The sequence below is a fragment of the Propithecus coquereli genome, unplaced genomic scaffold (genome assembly GCF_000956105.1).
Source record: "Propithecus coquereli isolate 6110/MARCELLA unplaced genomic scaffold, Pcoq_1.0 Scaffold14, whole genome shotgun sequence".
NCBI lineage: Eukaryota > Metazoa > Chordata > Mammalia > Primates > Indriidae > Propithecus > Propithecus coquereli.
The window spans coordinates 6,508,889-6,523,361 of record NW_012138302.1 but is presented as its reverse complement, the minus strand read 5'-3'; the positions used below and the strand labels follow the sequence as shown (position 1 = coordinate 6,523,361).

At 47.8% G+C, this 14,473-nt stretch overlaps 1 protein-coding gene across 1 annotated transcript in view; it reads right to left on the bottom strand.

The window, feature by feature from the left end:
- Positions 1–3,724: 3,724 nt before the first annotated feature.
- Positions 3,725–14,473, bottom strand: part of KANK4 (KN motif and ankyrin repeat domains 4) — a 32,451-nt gene continuing 21,702 nt past the window's right edge. Inside the window, exons 7-9 of the mRNA XM_012639330.1 lie at positions 13,502–13,644; positions 8,911–9,111; positions 3,725–3,829 (exon numbers count right to left, since the gene is read on the bottom strand). Coding sequence (XP_012494784.1) covers positions 3,725–3,829; positions 8,911–9,111; positions 13,502–13,644 — 449 coding nt within the window. The remainder of the gene's footprint in view (positions 3,830–8,910; positions 9,112–13,501; positions 13,645–14,473) is intronic.

Below are 14,473 nucleotides of genomic sequence, written 5' to 3'. Positions count from 1 at the left end.
TACATTTCATAGTTGTCTTAGCCTACATCCGTCTCCCCCACCACCAAAGCAGGACCCTGAATAGATCGTCCACAAATGTCTGTTGAATAAATGTCACTCATATTAACAAAACTGGAGTGCTCTTTCCAAAAAGTAAATCTGAGCGTTGCTTCCTGAGTTCCAAACTTGGGTCCAAACTTGTTACTGTGGCTTTCCTTCTGGCCTTATCTTCCTTCCCTTTCCTTCCTTCTCTAGGAACACTGACGTCCTTTTAATGTCCCAAATCTATGTTCTTGCTCATCTTGGAGCTTTAGTCATGCTCCTTCCTTTGCCTGGAACGTTCTCCTGCTCTTCTTTTCCTGGTTAACTCCTACACCTCCTTCCGAGAGCTTAAATATTCCTCAGGAAGCCTTCCTGGACCCCTCTGTGCTCGAGACTAGGCTGAAGGCCCCACCTATGCACCCCCCTGGCACCCTGTGCTCTCCCAGGTGCAACATGTCTCGTACTCCATGGAAGTTTGTCCTCCTTTGCTGCTAAACTGCTGCAAATGCTGTGCCTGTCTTACCCACTAGCATAGCCCAGCCCCAAACACAGTATTTGGAAGGGAGTAGGTACCTGATAAATATGGGTTAAATGAGGATTAAAGGAATGGATTTCTCAGTCTTAAATCTGATTTTTAAGAGCTTCCATCACCTTTAGAATAAAGCCTTCCCACAGCTTTTACAGAACCTTCTGGTTTGGTCCCCATGTATTTTCAGTCTCATCTTTTAAAAATCCACCCTTTGATCTCAGTGTCCCAAACACAAGGTCCCCAAATGTCTGCTCTCCCTTCGTTCAGCCTCGGCAGTGCGATTCTCTCTGCCTGACACACTCGCCTCTCTTTACCTCTCACTTCTCGTCCTTTTCTGGCTAATGTCCACTAATCTCTAAGTTTTCAGTTCAGATACCATTCCTCCAGGAAGCTGCTCTTAATTTCCTAAGACCAGCTCTGGTCTCCCCCCACCCCACCCCCATCCTTTTTTCTGAGACAGGATCTTGCTCTGTTGCCCAGGCTGGAGTACAGTGGTGCAACCATAGCTCACTTCAGCTTTGAACTTTTGGGTTCAAGCAATCCTCCTGATGCTGAGTAGCTGGGACTACAGGCATGCACCACCATGCCTGGCTAATTTTTCTTATTTTCTGTAGCAATAGGGTCTCAATATGTTGCCCAGGCTGGTCTCTGGCCTCAAATGATCCTCCCACCTTGGCCTCCCAAAGGGCTTGGATTATAGGCGTGAACCACCTTGCCCAGCCTCTGCTGCCCTTTATTAGTACCACGTAGTACTCTGGGCTTCCCTCTCACCTTCTATTGGATTTCTCTAGCAGAGGGGAAGGCAAGAGACTGAACTGTGCTCACTGTGATGTCTCTGATGTTGGGAACAGTGTCAGGCATCTGGCAGTTCCAATAAATACTTATTGAATGAATTTCGGAGCCGAGGGACAGCGACAGGGAGGCAGGCTGTGCTGTTTGTCTCACCACATCCTGGGATGAGAAATTCCAATGGAATGAAGTGGTGGTTACGAGGGAGGAGATCATGTATTAACATTCAAAACTCAAGATTAAAAGAAAATTGTCAAAAATCTCAGAAAGGATGGACAGAGTCTTTTTGACAATGATGAGTACTAGTCTTCAAACTCTAGGAAAACCAGTTTGCTTTCTCTGGTAAATAAGTTGTTGTTAATAGTTGGATTCAAATGAAATATTAAAAAAAGTTACCCAATGAAAGTTGCCACTCTAAGGTGAGATACAGAAATACATTGTAAGCTGGCAACATAGGACATAGACCCCCTGCTGTCCGCAGAGACACAATGACAGAGAAGACCCACACTGCAAATTCCCAAGAACCAAGAACAGAAATGCCAAGAAATTTTGAGACAAAAGATTGAGAGGCAGCATTTTAATATACAAACAATGAGGAGAGGCCAGAGCCTCGCTACCCAAAGTGTGGTTGTGGCCCGGCAGCATCAGCATCTCCCGGGAGCTGGTTAGGAACGCAGACTCTCAGGCCCCACTCCAGACCTACCATTTTCCGACAAGATCCCGGGTGATTTGTATGCACATACATGTACGCAAAGCACTGGGCTAGACCACTGATTAATGTAGGCTTTTGCTCTTACAATGTGTTTTGAGGTCAAAATAAACCCACTTAAAGTATTTTTAGCTCATTTGCTCCATTCTCTGCACCTCTGAGCAGCATCAACACATGTCACTGTTCCTGCTCTGGGACTTGGAGCCTGTCTTATAAATCACAATGGCATAAAGAAGTTTGCTGCACCAGTTCTGTAGACAGCTTGAATGGGTTACAAATTGGATTCCAAAACTTCCATCAGCTGCTCCTTGCGCAGCACCCCAGGAGGTAGGTCGTATGAAGATTTCTGTTTTTAGAGGTGATGGAACTGGGGCCCAAGGAAGCTTTGATTCACCCAAGGGGCACCGAGCAAATCGGCATTTTGGCAAATCCTAGCCAACTAAGAACTCAAGCTTTTGAGTTTCCAGTGTGGGGCGCATCAAGCTTTTTTGTCTCTCTGTTTTTGTAAGGGAGGATTTTTTGCATAAGAGATTTTAAGAAAGAACACACTCAGATAACCCTTAAGTGAGCTACTGAATAGCAACCATGCAGATGCGGGCCCCAGGGCATATGGAAGCTTCGGAAAGAACCGTCCAGTGGAGAAAGCTGTCAGTCCAGGGAGCTCCCTGCCCTGCGCTGCCCAGTCCCATGCTCCTGCTGTAGCCAGGCTGGGAGGCTCTGCAGCCAGGAGCCTAGGAAAACCTCAGGGCAGATGTTCGCTCATAGAAGATATGGCAGAAAGCACCGGGGATCACCATGAGGCTGTGGATGAGGCTATGCAGGAAATGTGGTGCCTTCTAGATGACAACCACTCATCCCCAGGAGGAAGCTCACTCCGATTCATTAATTTCTTTCACAGGTTCGGAATAGCTGATATCACTGGACTCTGCCTAAATATGTGTGGTGCGTGTCACTGGATTGAATTTTTTAATTAATTCTAATTTCCCTGGAGCAAATTGGAGCCACTTGATGACTCAGAAATGGTCAAGCCTGTACCTTTGGCATTGACACCAATGTGCTTCTTCCTGCCTCCTCTGAATTTAAGACTTCTCCATCAACGCCATTGAGACAAAGCCCCCAAATGCGGCTTATTCAGCTTATTCTGTTTCACCCATCTGCGTGGTGATTCTGCTAGGGTCCTCTAGAGAATGATTGCCAGCGGGGTGGCTTAAATCCCCTCCCGTCCTCTCTAGACATGCATATTCAATGGGACACATTTATATATACTTTTTTAAAAAACAAAAAGACAGTGCACTTTAAAATTCCATGTAAAAAGTATTGCTTTTCTAATGTGCTACTGTGCTCCTGCCTACCTGCTGGCTACACGGTGCTACAGTGGGTAGAGTCACGAGGAATTCAAGGCTGAAGATACTTTGGATTTTTGGATGACACCAGTGCAGCCCGCACCTTGCACCTTGAACCCTGTTCTGAAACCCGTGTAGTTGTGGGGCTTGGCCTAAGGCAAAAACTACAAAGCGTCCTAATGAGCAGAATTACACGACAGGAATGTATGTGCATATTTGACATAGTTTCTTCTCTGGAGGGGTGGCCCTCTAGCTGTGACCCCTGCCCTCTCCAAGGGTGAGGGAGGAGTCCAGAGAAGGAGCCTTTTGTTCTGGGTGCCAGTTCTACAGCCACTATGGCCCCAGGGACCTGCCCTGCTCCGCGTGGGCCCACAGAAGCCCTGCGATTTCCATATGGGTGGGTGATTTCAGAACGATGGACAAAGCTGTGCGGCCAGCCTACAGAGGAGAGAGAAAAGGAGAAATAAATTTCATCTTATCTGCCCCCCGCCCCAGAGGGGGAAGGCAAATTGGGAGCTGGGGGTATGCTTGGGGTGTAGGAGTCTATTCCAAGCATCTAGAGACCCCAGGAGAGGAGGAGGTTCAAATGGCATGAAGAGTGCAAGAAATGGGTCCCCTTCCATGGAAACAGAACTCACTCCTGGGAATTGGTGCTAGTGAAATAAAAAAGGGTCACTTGGTTTTTAACACTTTTTTAAAAAATTGGAAAACAGAGGAAAGAAAAGAACTCTTGTTATTCTATTATACAGACCTAAATGAAAGTTAGCATTTTGGTATATTTCCCTCCAATCTTTCCTCTTGTGCAAATTTGTTGTTGGTTTTTAAATAGAGGAATGATAGTATACATCAACTTTGAACCTGCTTTTATTTGTAACTTACTGTGGAATGCTATAAAAATTTTCCCTGTTCTTACACAATATAGCGCACAATTTTTCTTTTTGGCTTTATAATTTTCCATAATTTACTAACCATTTCCCTTCTATTGCAGACTTAGGCTGTTATCATAAACTCAGTGCAAAAAGCATTTTCCCACTGTTAATTATTTCCTAAGGACTGACTCTTAGAAGTGGGCTTGCAGCGCTGCAAGACATGCACATTTTTACCTCCTGATGGCGATGCCACAGCACTGTTTACACTGCCATGGCAATGCAGGGAGCTGCCAGCCTCACCTTCTATAGGAGCTGGGTGGGGGTGGCGCTCAGCAGGCAACTCTGGCCATTTTCTACAGAAAGTTGAAGGCAAAGGTGGACGCTGAGCTCTGCAAGGGCAGCTACAGTCTCTTATGAGTGGCCTCAATCCTGTATCCACAATTCTGAAATCTAAACAGCTCCAAAACCCATAACCTTGGTAACTCCTTTGGAGTTAAAACCAAGCTGAGGCTGTCTGTGATCCTTATTTAGCCTTGTGTGAATATTTTTACCTTTTGCTGTGAAAATGGGTTTGATTAGGTAGGGGGCACCCAAGACCCCACTAGATCGTTCTCTACTGTATATATGCAGAATTACTTCCTAAAATGTGAAAAATTCTTTTAAAGAAGCCAGTGGGAAGTGTTAACACCCAGCTTAAAACTCTTCAGGCTTTCCCCCATGCACCAGGATGGAATCCAGCTTCACACGAGGTATAAATAACTACAACGCATAGCAAAAAGCTAACCGAGTTGGAAGAGAGGAACACAGTGAGCTCCAGGGAGAGGATGGCCACTGCATGCTGGGGTGGAGGTGGGGGCTGGTTAGGGGGAGGCACGAGAAGGAAACAGCCTTTTGGTGGGACCCCAAAAGATGGCACATGGGCTTCTCAAAACATGTGAGATTCTTTCTCCAAAAAGGCCTCGTGCCTCCCTGGCCTTCGTTTTGCCACCCTTTATATGTTGGAATTTGTGGGGTTGTTTGATAAATCTTGGTCTCCACAAGGTCAGGAACTCGATCTGGTCTGTCAGGGCTGCACGCCAGCACGTGGCCCAGTTCCTGGCATTGGGTCGGCACTCAACCAGCATTGCCGAACGAGGGAATGCTGCGTGAGAACGTGACGGCATTGACTTCGAGTTGATGAAGAACCTGAGCAACCTAAATCCTAAGGAGTATTTTCTTAGATTGGAAAATAGTGGAGAAAAAAACACAGATTTTAAGCAGGGGCGTCTTGTCACAGCTCACTCAGGGAGGGGCCTGAGTGTTCCAGCACCCTGCACTCCATCCTGCCGTGCTTTGTAAACACGAAGAAGAGTGCGAGATTACTATGTTTTGAGGAAAGAGCCACAGGGCTGGTCCCAGGGGACATGCACCTTATAACAGGGTCCATCTGGAGACGACAGGCTGCATCTATGGGCTCCTCAATTGCAGACACAGAGAGCAGGGACCGCATCCAGCTCAGGAAGTATGGCCAGAGAGGCCATCTGGGGATGGTGAGTGTCCCTTGCATGCCTTTGCCAGAGCCTGGGAACCGGCCTGTGGCATGCAGCTCCCGTGGGAGCCAGACGTGGTGAGCCCCCGCTCAGCAACACTGCAGGCCTGGAGAAGGCAACCCCGGCTGTGACCTGTACAGCTGGGGGCTCAGGCAGCCGGCATACCTGTGTGCGTGCACATGTTGGGGGTGTCTTTCAATATGGCAAGAACTCGTCACAAAAAGACAAACAAGGCGTAATTTCTGCCTTAAAGAAGTTTTCAATTTGATGGGTCTTTGAAGAAGCTGCCAGAACAAGACCTTCAAAGGGTGAGCCTCTGGGGTCCCAGGCTGGGTCCTCCCTGTCTTCCTCACTCTGGTGGCCCCGAAGAGGCTGGGTGGCCCATTTCCTTGAATTGTCTTCTAAACCTAGGGAAAGTGCCTTGCTGGCTGTTCTGGGAGTTCTGCATTTATATCTAACTTGAAATGCTGATGAGAGAAACCAATTTCACAACATGAATTCTCCCTCAATCTTCCAGGGGAATTCCCAGGTAATCCCTGCTGCTAACATCTGAGCTTCCATAGGAAGATGAGTATGGACGTGATGGGGGGATTATGAGAAGGACTGGCCTTTCCCCTTCCATGTGAGGCACCAGGTATGAGCCCTGGTACTCGGGAGGGCCCTGTCGGTAGTTCCCTTCTCCCACTGAAACTTCTCACCTGGTGCATGTAGACACTGTGCTCACCCAGGTCACCCTTGGGACATTTGGGTGTGAATCCTGAATCAACCTGGACACAGGTGGGCAGCACGTGACTGGGCCATGTCACATGGGGTCTAGAACCCGCCTTGCCTGAGGCATGCTGCCTGCACTGCCTGGGCTCCCCGTGCCAGCAGGGCTTTCCCTAGCATGCTCCACCTTCTGCTGTGATAGATTTCTGCTTCTTCTCCTCTTTAGCACCCCAGTCCCTCCCTTCCAGGCTTAGAGCCCCACCCTGGTCCTCAGCCTGGCCTGGTTCTTCCTGATCCAGCACTTCACTGGGACTGGTTATCTGAACCCACTAGGATGTCAGTACTGCCTCCACCAGGCTTTCTCAACTGCAGCACTATTGATATTTTGGGACTGATAATTTTGATTCTTTGCTGTTCTTGTGCCTTGTAGGATGTTTAGCAGCATCCCTGGCCTTTACCCACTAGAGGCCAGCCGCACTCTCTCCCCACTTACGGCAAATAAAAATGTCTCCAGACACTGTCTCCAGGCATGGTCTACTGCCATCCCTATTTTGCAGAGGAGCACAGAGAGGCTCAGAGGGGTTAGGTGATCTAGCCGAAGGCAAACAGTCACTGAACCCAGATTCAAACTCATGAGCATTTACTGTCAAAGTCCATGCTTTAACAATCATGCCTGAGTTGTCTAATGTGCAACAGATCCCATGGCTCTTCCTCCATCTCCAGAAAGCAGCCACTTGGCTCTCTGGCCTGTGACAGACCTCCAGAGGTGCCCAGGAGAGCTCTCAGATTCACTGCCTGATTATCCCGGCTAACCAGGGACTTGCAGAGCTCGTGCCTACCTGCCCACAGGCCTCCGCTCTCAGGCTCTTCTGGGCATCAGCAGTGGTCACTCCCGAGAGGGCCCTGGGCCTTTCATGTACAGGCCTGTTCCAGATTACGGGCCGCCCCCTTCTCTTCCAGGGTGACCCAGCGGGGAGCTCATTACCACAGATCCTTTGTCTGACTACACAAAGTTTGGGAAAGGAGGCCCTTATTTCCAGCAGCCCACGCCCGTTCCGTATGAATTTCAAGAGGGTCTGTGCTCTACAGTGATCTCAGAAATGGCTTTGAGGGGAGCTGAGTTCACAGGACCAGAGATTGGACGGGATGGCTGCTTTCTGGGTGTGGCCGAGGTGCTCAGCAGCTTGAATCACCGCTCAAATGGGGGCCAGTAAGAGGTGCTGTCCCTGGGCTGGGAGGAGACTCTCTTCCCCTCTCCAGGCTTTTGTTCCCTTTGAATTGTGGCTGTTCAGAGACTATAAAGATGTCTGTTTAAAACATTAAATTATAGTGCCAACATTAAGGATATTGGAGTCAGACCTGGGCTTGCATCTCTGCTCTGAGATTCGGCAGCTTGTAAACCTCAGGACAGTGACATGACATCTCTGGGCCTGTTTCCTTTTCAGTAAAAAGTGGGGGTCGCTATCTCACTTGATTGTTGAGAGGATGAGAGATAAGGCATAGAAAAGGTTTAGTTCCCATGAGTTCTCTAGAAATAGTACCTACAGTAATCATCAGGAATAGCATTGCTCACTGGTGATCTACTCCCAAAGTTTAGGGGTTCATTCATGCCATTGTTGATTCGTTCCCTAACAGGTGGCAGGCACTCTGCTAGGTGCGCGGATTCAGCAGGGAGCCAGAGACACGGATGCTTCAACGTGACAACAGTGATGATGATGGAACAGTTAAGAGGAAGGGCTTAGGAGTGTGACAGAGCTGAGTGGCACTAGCCATGTGATCCTGGGTATGGAATCTGACCATTTGGTGCTTCCGTTTCCCTGAGCAAAGTGGCAGCAGCCATGGAACCAACCTCACAAGGCTGCTGTGGGATTTAAATGAGATGGTCCATGGCAAATGCTTGGTACAGAACCTGGCACACAGTAAGCCCTCATGACATTAAAGTTATCATTATTGTTATCGTCATCATCATTGCCATCCCCTTACGAGGAAGGTGATTTAAGAGGCCTTAGTCTGGAAGTGCAACTTCAAGCAGGCTGGCTTGATGGCACGGGCTGCTCCATAAAGTGGATCCGTGTCAGAGAGGCCCTTTCCAGAGTCCCCACTGGACAGAGCTTCCCTGTCCAAGTGGCTGCCTCAAAGCCCACAGCCACAATTGCCTGACCAGATGAGGCTCAGGGCCCAGCCAGGCCCACGCATGCCCCCAGGGTGGTGTTACAAAAGGTTAGGGTTGGAGGTTTCCCAGCTCTAAGGCTCCAAGCATTTACCCTGGATCATCTCATTTAAATCCCACAGTAGCCTTGGGAGGTTGATTTTGTTGCTCCTGCCAAATGGTTCTTTGAATTCTGCTGGCTGGCGAGGAACGTTTCAGGACTGGAAGTTAAACAGCTACTTGTTAATTACCTATAAGTCTCACCTTGTCAGTCAGGCTGCTGTCGCAGGCTGGGTGTGCCAGGAGCAGCCGCACCATGTCGGTGTTGCCATGGTGACAGGCCAGCATGAGGGCCGAGGATCCATCGTGGTCCTGCAGGTTGACATCTGCCTGGCAGCTCAGTAGCGCTTCAACCATGTCCTCCCTGTCATGGCTGACTCCCAGCATCAGCGCAGTCTGGCCTCCCTGCACACAGGGCCACAGGGGTGTGCTGAGGTTACTGCCAACAGCAAGGGTCCCGTCTGCAGCCTGGGTGTGCTCAACAAAGACTTCTCAAGAAAATGACCATTGATCAGAATCTCCTTCTTGGTATGGGACACAGCCTTCTGTTTGGCACATTTATACTCTTCCAAGACAATAGTCAAATGCTACATCTTCTCCAAAGCCTCCCCTAACTCCCCAGGCACGGAATTCATAACACGGAACTTACCACTTGGTATTGCAACTTGCCAATTTCTGTCCTTCTCATGGATTGGGACATTATTGATGGCAGGGAAGAAGTTTTTTTTTTTTTTTGTCTCTGTCTCCCCAGTGCCTAGCACCAAGTACATGCTGATAAACGCTGGATGATGGAACAGATGAAGGTTGAGTGCTTCAGCACTGCGGCATCAAACTGCCTGCCCCAGCCCAGCTTTCTCCAGGAAGCCTTGGTCTGCTCAATGCCTCTGGTATTTTCAGTTTAATGATACCCAGAATCCTCTTGTCTCAACAAGATCTCTGCTTGCACATCCCTGTGGTCATTTCTACTCTACAGCACTGACAATAATCTTGGACAGCCCTAAAATCATCAGTGGACGTAGCCATGGACTGGAGTCAGAAAGCAAGTCCAGGCTGCAGTCTGCAGCTTACCGGTATGTGACCCTGCCCATGTCACTTGTCTTCCCTGAATCGTGGCTTTTCTTTTTTTTCTTTTTAATTAATAGGCCATTTAAAGGACTTAATTGGCTTTTATTTTCTTAAAAATTAATATAATAATGATTTGTCCTGTGTATGTCACAGGGATCTTGCGTGAATCAAATGAGATAAAGGATGTAAATATAATCATGTGTGGTAGCAATTTTTCTGATTACAAATTGACCGTCATTTCTCATTGCCCATAGATTTTCTTGTGTATATAATACTATATATAGTCCTATAGTCCTCTCATCTGACTTTATTATATGGTTCGCCTGGATTCCAAGCAGGTTTCTCCGATGGGACAAGCAAGGACTATGTACTCTGTCCTTTCAGATCCCCCGGGGCTCTGAATGCACCGTGGTACATGTATAAAGGGCTGAGGACTCGTTGCTGATGTGTTGGCTGATTAAAACTCCAAGCTGCAGTCTGATGAACTATGCTTCCCTGCCCAGAATGCTGGGGCTAAGGGAAAAGGAAGGGAGTTTGGAAACAGAAAAATCCTGGCTCTGCCACTGATTACCTATGTGACTGCGGGTAAGTTAAGCCCTCTGTGACTTTTCCTGATTTGGTAAAGTGGGAATGATCAACAGTATCACCTGCGTCATGGGGTTGCGCTAAAACCCCGGTGCTTAGCAAGTGCTAGGCAGGTGTTAGCTGTTATTATCATTACGGGGCTTAGAGGTAGCGTCTGACAAATGCTCTGCACATTGTACATGCTCAGTACGTGGGCATGTATTATTAGATATCCTGGTTCTCCATTTCTCTGGAACCCAGACAGATCTTTCCAGAGAAGCCTGTCTGCTTTTTTGTTTTTGTTTTTTTTAACTCAGCCCTGAGGTAATGGTTGTTTGCTGGACTAACCAGACCATGAGGTTTCCATCCAGACCTCTCTCTCCAACTGTTATTAAAGCCAGATGACATATGCAGGTTGTCCTCATGCCTGTGCCCCTGCCTGATGCAGGGCCCCTTCCTCCCCCACCACCGTCCTGGTCCAATTCAGTACAATTTAATTCAATGAGCATTTGCAGAGTGCTACTCTGCCAAGATGCAATGAGGAGTCCGCAGCTTGTCCCTGGAACACTCCTGGCTCATTTCCATTTAATCTGGCACCTCCCCCTCTCCTCTCCCGTAAAGGCCCCGGGGAGCTGAAGGGAACAGCAGCAGCTAGGAATTCTCATCCCTCCTCTGGTGGCCTGGGATGAGCCCCAAACCCTCCTAGAACATCAGTTTCTCTTCTGTAAAAAGAAGGAGTTGATTTTGATCCTCTTGAAAGCATTTCCTCTTTCAAGAGGGCCAATTTAGAAAAAAAAAAATTAATAAGTTTGTGGGGAACATTATTTAACACGAAAACTGCCGTATTGAGTTTTGTGGAATAGGAGTTGTAGGTGGGTGAAAGTACTTCGAAAACCGGAAAGTAGTCTACAAATATCTGTTTCTTGCCATCACCAGGGTTGCTATCAGATGAAATGTGCGAAGTGACTTTGCCATCAGGTTAGGCTACTATCTGTCATCACTTCGGGGGAGTGTGGGACCGTGGAGTTAAACAGATTGTGGGGGGTCAATTTTCCACGGGTCTCTTGCTTTTCTACATGCCTTGTGAGTAAAGCACAGAAGAATCTGCCCGTTTGTTCTATGCTATATTTTTAAGGATGTTTATGCAGTGAAGAGCCTTAGAAGACAGACATAGTATCTCCTGAGAAAAGGGCAGGCTTGCCCGTCATAAAAGATTCAGATTCACTGAGCTCAGGGTTCCTCTCCTGTAATACAACTTGCTCCATGCTCAGGTATCTGGCCCTCCTCACGCTGCCCTGTGGGAATTAGGAATTAGGCAATGCTGACACTGTGGCTACTGCTACGGCTGTGGGCAATACGTTGTCCTTGTCTGTGGTACAGAGGTCTCACATCTTCCGCCAGCATCCATGAAACTGTAGCAGACTAACGCGTTAGCTTTTTTTTTTTTTTTTTTTTGCGGCCGAGTCTCACTGTGTTGCCCCGGCTAGAGTGCCGTGGCGTCAGCCTAGCTCACAGCAACCTCAAACTCCTGGGCTCAAGCGATCCTCCTGCCTCAGCCTCCCGAGTAGCTGGGACTACAGGCATGCGCCACCATGCCCGGCTAATTTTTTCTATATATTTTTAGTTGTCCAATTAATTTCTTTCTATTTTTAGTAGAGACGGGGTCTCGCTCTTGCTCAGGCTGGTTTCGAACTCCTGAGCTCAAACAATCCGCCCACCTCGGCCTCCCAGAGAGCTAGGATTACAGGCGTGAGCCACCGCGCCCGGCCGCGTTAGCTTTAATGTAGGGTAAAATCTCATGGTCTTCACGGTTCTTGTCAGTTATGCTACTGTAATATCGATGGTCACTCAAGGGGGAAAGGAGAGTTAAATGCACTCTATTCATTCATTCCATTCATTCCTGCATTGTCAAAATGGTCAAATAACCTTCTGAGTAGTTCCCATTGTTCCACGTGGAACCTTGTCTAACTCAAAGCCCTACTGGGCAAGGACCACATCCCCACCCTGTGTTCTCAAGTAGAGAAGCCCGGAAGCTGAACAAAGACATTCCAACCCTCCGAGTTGCCTTGTATATCTTTGCTGTCATGAGATTTTTTTTTTGCATGAACTCCAATCAACTTCTACTTAATCACTCTCTGAAAGGTTCAGAGTATCTGGTTTTGGCTCAGTTTTAAAAGTTATCAGAGCTGTCTAGAGTAACAAATGGGCTACTTTGGTAGACATGAGTTTCCTGACACTGGAGGTAATGGAGTTGGAGACCACCATAAGGAAGCTGGAGACCATCTGGTAGGATTTTGAAAAAGAATAGGGAGTAGACCTAGGTGACCTTTGAGGGACCTTCTGACCTGATGCACAGGTGACCCAGTGAATTAGTGGAACCCACATGTCCTGACTCACTGCCTCTTGGCAGCTAACTGCTTTCCCACCCTGGCCTAAGGCACCACTCCTGGGGACTGGGGTGTAAGTTGTGTGCCCAGAACAATGGCACTCACATTGGTTGGCGGGGAGCTAAGGAAGACAGGAGTGTTTTGAGATCTGATTATTTCAAGGACTGAGGAGGCACGCTGGGTAGATTGACCAATCACCAGCAGAAGTCAATAATTCTCTGGGCCAAGCGTAGGCCTGGGAAGCAAGGATCTTCATGAATGATCTGCCAACATTCCTGTCTGTCCTGGCTATCCATGATTTCTCTCCATCAGGAAGGGGACTCATGACCTTGTTAAAAGGCTTTGGGCAAACATGGGATAACAGAGCTAAGAACTTCTTTAAAGGACTTGACTTCCAAAGAGCATCTTGCCTAGTTAGATGCCCCAGGGTCATGATCAAGGTGGGGCACCTACAGAGACTTTCCTAGAGCAGCCAACTAGCAAATGCCTTCTGGAGATGCTAACTGTGGGAACGTTGGTTTGAGAAATTGAGTCCAAATGAAATTTGTCCAGTTTCAGACTGGGACCTAGAGTAGAAGCTCACTGACTTCTGCCCCAGCCTGTTTGGGTCTCAGGAGCCTGTGAGGAAAACCAAATATACAGGCTTTGGATGGATGCCATTTGGAGGCCCTCCAGCCTTTTCGGGTTAAAAATGACATGGATCTACATGGAATTTCTCATCCCACCAGCAGAATAGAGCCTGCATTTATTAAAGAGGAGATCAAGTTCACACCACCCACCTGAGTAGCTTGGATGTTCACATTTCCTTCTCTTAAGAGCTTCCAGACGACAGCCATGTCTTCATCGGTCTCTGGAGAAGCCAATGGAGTGATCATCACAGCAGTGTAGCCAGCTTTGTTCTGACGGTCCACATTGCAGACGCCTACAAGAGAAGTGGTGGATGCTGGAATAGCTCCTGAGGGGCCAGGAGCCAAGCTCCACTTCGGCCTGTTCAACAGGACGCTGACTGCTAGTTGAAACGCCACGTAATAGAGCTATCCTTTCCACAGGTGGAGCCAGTGGTTTACATTTTTAGCAACTTTTAAAACTGGCTACTTTTCTTTACAAGTTTTCTAAGGATACCCAGCAAGAGAGGTCCATAATAGAGCTGGAGACGGCCAAGCGGGCCAGTGACCATGACCCCATATTATAAAATGGAACACAAGACATTCTTTCCATTTTACAGATACAGACACTGAAGGCCAGAGAAGTTACACAAACCACTCATGTGAAGGTGAACTGGGACCAGGACCCAGGTCTGTCCAGCTCTAGAGCCCATCACTCACCTGCCCACATGCTGCCTACAGCTGTGCGTTCCAGGTTTCACTCTCACTACCTCATGTTTATGTGCAGCTCTCAAACTGATGGCTGTGTCTGTAGGTCCTTTCCAAGGGCCTAGTGACCTGCTGTGCAATGTACCAGGGGCATGAAAAACACCACAGGATAAACATGGGAAATCTTCCGAGAACAACTATCTTACTTAAAAAAGGATGGGAGAAAAAGCTCCATAATTTTTACATTAAAACAATTCAGAATATACCTCTCACAATACAATGAAAAACTGGCATATTTTTAAAGATGAAGTAGTAAATGAGAATTCATAAGAAATTCCTGCCTTGTAGGCCTGGAGATATGCATTCATATCCCTCCCTACCTAAGGGGGGCTAGAAGATTATCAGACACAGACTGATATCTCTTATGCAAATGATTCC